The 10,123-nt window shown below is 38.6% G+C and overlaps 2 protein-coding genes across 2 annotated transcripts in view; one reads left to right on the top strand and one right to left on the bottom strand.

Moving 5' to 3' along the window:
• Positions 1-715, bottom strand: part of MONOS_2077 (putative FYVE zinc finger) — a 28,027-nt gene extending 27,312 nt beyond the window's left edge. The window contains exons 1-3 of the mRNA XM_067871972.1: positions 615-715; positions 298-489; positions 23-243 (exon numbers count right to left, since the gene is read on the bottom strand). Coding sequence (XP_067722968.1) covers positions 23-243; positions 298-489; positions 615-694 — 493 coding nt within the window. The 5' untranslated portion in view covers positions 695-715. The remainder of the gene's footprint in view (positions 1-22; positions 244-297; positions 490-614) is intronic.
• On the top strand, positions 649-8,690 carry MONOS_2076 (putative UDP-glucose:Glycoprotein Glucosyltransferase; the record flags this gene model as incomplete). The annotated part of the gene is made up of 4 exons (XM_067871971.1): positions 649-651; positions 804-7,460; positions 7,685-8,212; positions 8,354-8,690. The coding sequence occupies 4 exons, from the start codon at positions 649-651 to the stop codon at positions 8,489-8,491; spliced, it is 7,326 nt and encodes a 2,441-aa protein (XP_067722967.1). The 3' UTR covers positions 8,492-8,690.
• Between the last annotated feature and the right edge of the window lie 1,433 nt (positions 8,691-10,123).

Raw genomic sequence — 10,123 nt, 5'->3', positions numbered from 1 at the left:
GTCAATAAAGAAATAATCAAACCATAAGACATATCCAAATTTACAACTATTCGATGAAAAAGAAGAACAAATACAGAAGCTAAGTGAGTTTTGTTCATCTGAGGAATAAATCCACAATCACATGTCAAGCAAAGCAAAACATTCAAATAATAGGAGAATAATTCATCTCCATATATATCAATAAGCACAGATTTCTTTGCATTTTCTCCAATGAATAAATGCTTCTGTGATAATTCAATGAATCTGTTCAAAAATAAAAATATTTTGCAAACAAAAAAAAATATGAGATTTTCAAACCTTTGTGATGCACATGCACAAAACATAGATACGCCAGGAAAAGCAAATTCAACCATAGATTTGTTTGCTGCTGTAAAATTGTGAGCAAATGCAACGATTATTTCATCAAGTATTGTCTCATTTGTTTCATTTGCCTGTATCTTGAGATATTTATCCCATTTTTCTCTTAAGCTTGTTGCTTGACGAATAAGCCTTTGAAGGCAATTGGGTTCGTCATGTTGCAGCAATTGTCGTCAAGCAAAAAAAGCAAAAATCATTAAACACATAAATATGCACAACATTTGTCAAAACAAAGAAAAATAAAATATCTAACAAACCTATATTCTTGGCTTGATTTTGCTGATTTTTTCAATGGTTCGGATGGCTGAGCATTTCTAATTGGCGGTCTTTGCGCCATTTAGAATTGATAGTTAGATCTAAAGCATAATTGAACTTTGATGTTTTTTTCTTTTGTGTTATTTTTGTTGCCTGCTTTTAATGGCCTTAAATTTGACGGTTATAACAAGGTTCAAATAGACACTGAAGCGCCTTTTGGTAAAGTCTCGTTATTAGCCGAAGCTAGCGAGTTTATTGCCCAGCTGAGCCCAGAATACTTTCCTCGATTTATCGAATACATCAAAAAAGAACGACTTTATGAAAAAACAGAAAGGCAACAATTTGAATTGTCCGTTGAATTTGTGGAAAATAAATTAAATTTACCGTCAATATCTCAATTGTTAAATGCATCTTTAACTGTTCATGCAAATGCACCTTTGGTTGAAGGTTATAACACAATTGCACATGATATGCTTAGCTTCTTAGAGAACAATGAATCATCATCAAATTTTCCGTCGCCTTTTGTTGTTATTTTCCAACAGGAACAATTTCAGAATGCAAAATATTTCATTACTTTGCAATCTGCATTAAGCGCGATTAAAAGCGAAAGTTGGAAACAAGGAAATCGTGCACCATCACCAAAAACTGATCTTCTTTCACAATTGTTGCAAGGAGATCACATTTTACCTCCTTATTTATCTTCAAATAAATATTTACCAGTTGTAATGCTATATGCTTCTCTTGATGAACCAATTACATATGAATGGATAAACCAGTTAACTGAAGCACAAAAGTCAAATAATGATTATCGATTTTTGCTGGTAGTTCGTCATCAAAGATCTTCGAATATCGCTAAAGACATGCAGAATTCAACTCAAAAACACAAAGTTATTGATTATTCTGTGGAATTGAAAGTTCAAAAAAAAGCTCGAACGCGTCTGCTTGTACCTGCACAAAAGGCAGACACAGAAATTGTTGAAATGTTTGATGATGATGATTTATCATTCGCTTCAACCGTTGAAGAAGTGAAAGAGGAAGAAAAGCAAATACCACTTGATCGATTTCATCCTATGTTAGGTATTGATATTTCAGCAATGGCAAAAAAGCATCCGCAGCTTGCTTGCAAAGCTTCTTCCAAACCCGATTCACAATTATCTTGTATTTCTTCTCATTCTCCATTGTTTCAATTGTCACTTGCACTTTCGCGTTTATCGATGGCACACTCGTTTCATCCGTTTCAGCTGCGATTTTCTGGAGCCGTTGCTGCTGATTCGATTTTGCAAAGCGAAGATCCGCTCAGAGAAATGCTCGATGTGATGGAGAATGTGGGTGCGAAGATGAGAGAATACTGCACAGAACTGAGAACAGATGTGCTCAAAGAGAACGAAGAAGAAGAGAAAGAAAAAGAAAAAGAAAACGCACAAAATGGAAACAGTGACAGTGAAGACGAAGGAGATGAAGCAGGTGTAGATTCTGATGCTCCGTTGGGGAACAGTACCTCTCACCATTACGTCAAGCACACCATCAGCAAGCGCTATGCCAATGAGAACAAAAAGCTGATAAACTCAATGGTGAAAGCATCGCGGCTGTTTGGCAGCGATGGAGGTTCTGCATCGCCATTGTTGGATATCAACGGCCGGTCGATCTTTCCACTCTGCTCAGTCTGGTCGCTTCTCAACGCTGCAACACAGGAAACTGAGCATTCTTTGGCATTGGCATCGCTCGGAATGGCTGGCGTTGGCAAAGAAAGTGGTCTTCTACAGCACGTCACGCGCTGTCATCAGCTGCAACCGCTTCTCATTTCAGCCTCAGCTGGCAACGCAGGAGGAGGCGAGGACAACTCTGGGAGTGTCGGTGGATCAACCTCGTCTTCTTCTGCTGGTGCTGTGTTTTCTGCATCATCTTCTGGTGTTGCTGACACGTTTTCATTGGGATACACATCGTTTTATCTTTCTGCTTTCCGTGTAGCTGTCCGCCCGCCGACTGTACAGTTCTATCTGAACAGCATCGAAGACGACGTGCGCTACAAGAACTGGACAGCAGATCCCACAGCCATTTTGTACCAGAAAGACGATGGGCTTCCTCCAGTGAAGCACAACATGCTTATCTGTGTAGGGTTCTTTGATCTGGCGAGACTCGAAGCACAAACAGGAATTGTGGCAATGCTGGACTTGATCACACAAGGTGTGCCTATCCGATTTGGCGTTGTTCCTGTTGTGTCTCAGTGGATGTCTCAGCCTCCTTCTTCATCGTCTGCTGCATCTGCGGCACCTTCCTTTTCTGCCTCCCAACAATCTCTTCAGCTTGCTCGGTGGTGGATCTGGCACATCCACAAGTACAGCTCCTTTGATGCTGCGAAAGTGATCCATCAGAGTCTGAAAGAATTTGCTGCTTCTGACGAAGAGGAACACCGTGCCAACAGGATGGAGACTCCATGGTCTGTGAAGGACAGAAAGACACTGAGTGAGGAAGAGACAGAAAGAGAGAAGGAGTTCATCGGAGTGACTGCAGAGCGTATTCGGAAGATTGTCACACAGCAGCCGTATCCGTCGATGACTGAAAGCGAATGGAAGAAAGTGGTTGTTGATGGCGGGGATAGGAGAGTGGAGAAGATGCTGCAGACAATCCGGATGCAAATGGCGCAGACGCAGCTTCCTCTGCCCTGTATCTCATTCAACGGCATCATCTGCCCTCCAGATGATGTGCTGCACACGATCAATGCGCTCTATCCGTCTGAAATCTCTCTCCTCCGCTTTCTCATCAGCACGAACTTTCTGCCTGTGCAGAAGAACAAGCTGGCCCGTCTGCCCGAACAGCTGCGCGCGAATGGAGTTGTGGAAACGCTGTGGAAAGTGACATCGACAAACAAGTGGGTCACTCGCTGCCGCGAACTCGGTGTGCTGAATGCGGTGCAGGAGTTGACAAAGGCAGAGATCGAAGCGGACAAAGAGAAGGAGAAGAGCGGAGAGTACGCGAATGAGACGCCTCGAGAGAGGATGGAGCGGGAGAAGGAGCTGGGCAGGCTGGTGAGAAGGATCGATCCAAGCAGCATATTCTTCAATGACACGATAAAGATGATGAAAGGGCTGATCTCACACTCGTTTGTAACATTGGACAAGTTTGTGCCGAATGTGGTGTCTGCTCATGTTCCTGAGGACATCGACAGCAAAGTGGACAAAGTGTTGTTTCCGCATCTCTTTGAGCAGTCTTTGATTCAGAAAAGAGATGGATCAAATGCTGAACAGAAGGAGAGCGATTTGAAAAGTTCTTCAAATGAAAATGTTGAAGCGTCTGAAAATGCAAAGTATTCTTCTTTGCCTGAATTGTCTGATCAGACTTCGCATGTTACATCATTCTTTTACTCTTCTCCTTCATCCACGCACACAATCTGCCATTTCTGCTCTGTTCATTCTCTATCTCTGCTTCAGTCCTCTACCCTCTTTATTTCACCTCCAACACGTCCAACACCAGGCTCTCGCAATATACCAAGGATTTTCGGGATGAACATGGAAGCTCTTCGAAAAGTCAAAAATGAACGCAAAGAAACAGAAACTGTGGAGGATGTGATGTTAAGTTCTCATCATCCTTTGACCCATGTTCTTGTTTTGAATCCACAAAACGTTCAGCACTTGATTCGTGCGTATGGATTTGTTAAAGGGCTGACATCTGGCTTGTCAAGAACCGGGTTTATATTTGACACTGCCAGCTCTTTCAAAGCAGAAAGCGATGTTTCATCAAAGTTATCTTCGATTTCACCTTCATCTCCCATCTTTCTTCCAAGTATTTATGTCACGTGTCTTCCTTTGGTTCCTTCAAAATTGCAGCAGTCATTTTTGCTTCATACGATTGACCATATGCTGTTCAAAAAAACGGACAATTTTGCAGCAGCCACCACACATTGGATGGAAATGAATAAGGATGCCTTTGAAGATATTGTGAACAATACAAAATGGATGGAACAGTTGAGCAATGCTATTGTTTCAGTCTTGTCTTCCTCTTCCTCTTCGTCAAATGCTTCTTCTTTACTCAGCACTTTAAAGCTTCATAACTATCTCATCAAGAAACTTGAGCTAAACAAACCACTTAAACTTGTATCAGGTGGAGCCACCTCTCCATCATTGTCCATTCCTTGTCCGTTTTTGATAACAGATGGCATAATTCGTCCACTTTTATCGCCAAAAACAGCCTCATTGCAGATTGCCATTCAGCAGGCAGACGCAGAGTACAGAGAGACTTCACCTGAGTTTGTGTTTGGAGAGCTGAAGAAGAGCGACATGAGTGTTCCAGTTGAGACTGGAAATGAAGGATTAGCTGAGTGTGAGTCGTCTTCATCGGCTTCACTCTTCTTTTTGAATGGGCCGATTGCTTTAAACAAGACAAACTTTGAAGAATCGTGCAAGTATTTTGTAGAGGAGATCAGAGCAATTGAAGGGTTTGAGCTTGTGAAGCGATGGATTCCGCTGTGGATAGAGCTTCACAGCCTCAGAAACGAGAAGATGGATGTTGGAAGCGGAGGAAAGAAGGTTATTGGAAGAATCCTGAATGAATGCAAAGAAGGAGAAGTGAATGGACTCAAAATAAAGGATATCAATGAAATAATTCCTTCTTCTTCTTTTTCTTCTGTCTCTTTTTCCTCTCTTGTGTCGCTTGTGCAGTCGATGCACTGCTTCCGCTTCCCCCGCTCTTCTTCGATGGAACAGGAGGTTCTGTCAAGCATCTCTGAAGATCCTTCACTCAATTCAAATCGTGTTACTTCGTTCACTTCCAGAATTTGTGTTGATTTGATGCAGACTTCAAAGAAGAGTGAGGAAGAGCAAAAGAAGAGCCATGTCTCATCTTCTTCTCTGCTTCATCTTTCCACAAACATCAACCCGTTCAGTCCTGACCAGCTGTGCTTAACATCTCATCTTCTCTTCCTTCGCTCATTCCTGTCATCACCACCATCAGCATCTTCTTCTTCTTCAAATGATTCTTCTGCTTCTCCCTCTCTCTCTTTCTTAAGTGCACATGCTCTTGTGATGCCACCTGTCCATCTGTCTCACTCTGTTCCTGATGCTGACCTCTTCTCCTTTGTGCTCCCAATGGCCCCAGTGTTCTCAAAGGAAGGGAAGCTCATCACTGCGATGGAAAGTGGAAGTGAAGACAAGCAGACTGAGGGAAATGATGAAAAAGAGAAAGCAAAGAAGAATATGAATTTAGATGATGCTTGCGTATGCGTTCATTCGTCTCTTTACAACAGGGGAAATGGAGCAATATTTGATCTTTTGCCGTCATCTGTTCCATTCTCATTGTTCCACAGCTTTCCTTCCACATGGGAAGTTTTGTGTGCAAATGCAACGACTGATGTATCTTGCATAAAGTTTCCAATAACTTCTTCCTCTTCATCTCCATCTTCCTCTTCCTCTTCTTGCTCTTGTTCTCATTCTTCTGTTGATGTTCGCTTCAATCTGAATTCTTTCCTTGTTGTCGGATGTCTCATGGATGTGACAGAAACCTCGCCTGGCGGTTTGCCATTGAGTTTGCTGTCTCCTTCTGCTACAACTTTTGATTATTCTTCAACTGTTTCTGCATCTTCTTCTTCTTCTTCTTCCGCAAAGCTAAGTACAATCACATCCAGTGAGGATAACTTATCTTCTCCATCTTTTCCTCTTTACTATCCTTCTATTGATTCCTCATCATCAAGCGTTGTTTTCCATTCGAGTGGCTTTTTCTCCTTCCCTTGCTCAAAGCCGGGTCTTCGAATGCTGACAATATCGCCTGCTCTGAAGAATCCTCTTTCTTTGTCCTTTATCGATGCCACGACAACACAGCTAAGAGGTGTAAGTGAGCTTTCTTCAATATACGTTGAGGGGAAACAAAGAAGTAGTGGAGAAGCTAAATTAATGCATATAAAGCATGTGGAGAAGGTTGGAGTGAAAGAAGGGAAAGGAGATGAAGCCACAAAAACTTCTGGTGTGGATAAAGGGACGCAAAGTGATGGATCATATGTTGTGAAAGAAGATCGGTTTTCTGAATGTTTGAGTGTGTTTGTAAGTGGATGGAACGGAATACGTATTTATGCCAGAACATCAGCTGCATATGGAGACAAAGAAAAGTCATATTTTGCTTTGATAAAGGAAAAAGAGCAGCGGATTCTGAAGAATTTGAAAGAGGAAGAAGATAACTCGAAGAAGAAAGGGAAAGGAAGCTTCATAAGCAGACTGTTTGGAAGCAAAGAGCAGACTGACACTTCTGATCAGCCGTCTGCCAGTGCATTAGCAGCTTCGAATCATCTACCCATGATTTATGGTGAATGTGCTTCTGTTCTTTCAGAAAGGTCGTCTACAATACATCTTTTCATGGTCTCGTCAAACAGAAAAAGCGAAGAAGAGATTTTGATTACACTCATATCCATTCTGAAGAATACAAAGGCTCATGTTCATTTGTGGATGGTGGATTCACTTGTTTCCCCGCAATTGAGAAATACACTGACAACTCTATCAAAACTCAGCATCAACCAGACAGATTTCCACTCAACTCAGACGCTGAATGATTCTTCTGCGTCTTTCTCTGACAATTCCAGTGTTCTTTCTCTCTTTAGCCACTTTTCTGTCTCGTTTGTGTACTCCACATGGCCGGCTCTGCTTCCGTCGTTCCGGCGGAAACAGGAGTTCGTGTCTGGATGGCGTCTGCTGACAATCGATTCCTCGCTGCCGGTTGAGCTGGAAAGGGTGATTGTGGTGAAGGCGGGTGTTGTGTTTAATACAGACATTGAAAGCGTGTGGAACGTGAAAATGAAGAATGTTCCTTATGCTTTTCCGTATAAGAATATTGATAACGAGGAAATGAGCCAATATGCTTACTGGAAGGTGTGATGTGAAGAAGATTGTGTTGATATCTGTATTCGTATTTTGTTGATTATCCATTGTCTTTTTTTTTTCAATATTTTTTTATTTCATTTTATTTTCAATCTATCTAACATTGATTGTTCATTTCTTATGACTACAAATGTTTCATAACTTTCTTTTTCTTTTTTTTTTTTTTTCCATTTTTATAAAAATTTCCTTGTTTGTTTCCTTTCGATTTTTTTCAGTCAAAAGTGTGGGATACCATTTTGGATGGCAACATGTTCAGAAGTTCGTCTGTGTTTGTGGTCAATCTGACGATGTTCAGGATGAATGCAGTTGGGGATCTGCTGAGGCACACATTCATGCGCTTGTCTGCTGGGACGCTGAAGTTGAGCGTCGATCGCTTCGACGAAGAGGTGCCGAACATGATTTCGGAGGTGGTTCCGATGGGAAAGCTGTTTGGGAAGGCGTGGCTGTACGATGGAGTCTGGTGCCAAAGCGATGGAGAGGCAGAAGGCGATAGAAGTGATGAAAAGAAGAGAATAAAAGAAAAGATGAGGTTGAAAAGGGCCAGAGGAGAAATAAAGGAGGTCTTGAAGGAAATGATGAAGGATGCTTGTGGAAGGGAAATTGATCAGAAAGAAGTTGATAATCAAAACGAAAATCAAAAAGAAAGAGAAAAGACTCTTTTGTCTCAACATTCAGCATTTGCTGCTAGCTACAACCCAAAAACAAAGGAAAGCGAAAGAGAAATGGCTCGAAAGACAATTCCAGTTTGTGATTATTCGTAATTTTTGATTTTAAATATGAATTTTATTTGACTATGGTCTTTTGTTATTGGAAAATTATTTTATTTTATTTTTTGAATATTTATGTTGTGGTTATCATAATTTATTATTTCTATTAATTGATAGGGTTGGGTTGATATGGAACTGCAAGCGCGTGATCTTTTGAAGGATATCGATTCAATGCGAAATAATTATAATGTTTCATCTAATGGAGTTCATGCTAGTGTTAATGATAAAACTAATGATTATAAAAAAGAATTATAATTTATATAAATTTTTTGATTTAAAAATTTTCCTTTCTTTTTATTTATTTCTTTTAAATTTGATTTTTTGAATTTATCATATTTTTTGTGAAGAAATGAGATCTGTTTGAGTTTGCAAATCTCAACTAATAAAAAAAATTGTATAGTCAATGAAATGAATCAAATGCAAAGTGAAAAATCAATAGTTTATTTTTGTTTAACAGAAATTTTTATGTGTTTATTTAAAAAATCATAAATGTGTGTAGTTTAGAATACATAAGCAATCTTTTTTGAATTGGATGTTTTTCTTTCTAAAAGATCTTGTTTCATTGATGGAGGATAAAAATTTGAAAATGTTTTATTTGCAAAAGAAAATGTAATATTTGAAAGTTTATATCAATTTTTTTTTCAATTTTGCTAATGGAAAGAGAAATATCAGCAAATCCATGCTCTAAGTGTCAAAAAAATTTTTTTTATTTTATCATTATTTTTTATTATTATATGGAAAAGTCTTTTTGAAAAGTCTCAAATGTTTCCTTTTCAAATAAATCAAAAATTTCATATTTTTATTTTGTTTTTGAGAGCGAATAACAAATTTCTCTAAAAATGAAATCTATATCTGGACAATGCCATTTCATTCATTCTGAAGAAGATTCGTGAGAAGAAACAGAAATTTGAGAAAAATATGAAAATTTTGATTTATATGAAAATTAAACATTTGCGACTTTTCAAAAAGAATAACTCATATTATTTTTTGTTTCATTTATTAACAGTGAGTGTTAATTATGGTGGACACTTTCAATAACTGTGGACAGTGGCAGTATCTCAACAACCGTTGATTGTTACTTTTAAATATTTTACCCAATTATTCCCAAATTGAATACAAACTCATGTGAATGATTTTTTTCACCAAACCAATACAACGATATTTTATAAAAATTATTTTTTCTTTTCGGAGAAAACTGGAGATATCAGATTCTAAGGATTTATCAAAGATTTGATAATATTTTTTTTCTTGATTCTGAAGGGCAAGTTGTTTCGTTTCAGAATGTCCAACAAGTTTGTTTTCGTTCCGGGAATAATTGGATTAATTGTAAAAAAGCAACTGTCAACGGTTGTTGAGATTATGCCACTGTCCATAGTTATTGAAAGTGTCCACGATTTTAAACACTTACTATATTGGATAAACAAAAGTCACTTGCAACGTTTTTATTCTGAAATCTTTTTTCACAAATGAATGTGGATGAGCATTTCGAAATGAAATGTCAAATGTGAAGGTTTTTACACATGAACGGGTTTTTCACCAAACAATAAAAAGTGCCTTTTTTGACATACGTGTGATGTCACATAACAAAGTGGAATAATATAAACGAAGTCATTTTACAGATATGAATATCCAATTTATTTTGAAATCTGAGAAAATCTGATAAAGTTATGTGTGAAGCAACCATTTTATGATTTGGGCAAAAATGCTTGAAAGTCCGTATTTCCTCCACGTGGAGCAGATAAAAATCTATATGATGATATTAATAAATCGTCAAATCAATTTGCTTTTGATAGATACAAATATATTTTGAATTGATGAACTTGCGATAATATACACATTTTTTTTTAAGAATTGTGGAAAGCTGAGAGAACTGAAGAAAAAAGTGAA

The sequence above is a fragment of the Monocercomonoides exilis genome (assembly GCF_001643675.1).
Source record: "Monocercomonoides exilis strain PA203 chromosome Unknown scaffold39-1025343, whole genome shotgun sequence".
NCBI classification, from domain to species: Eukaryota; Preaxostyla; order Oxymonadida; family Polymastigidae; genus Monocercomonoides; species Monocercomonoides exilis.
The sequence above is the reverse complement of the archived record's forward strand: the minus strand, read 5'-3'. Positions and strand labels throughout refer to the sequence as shown.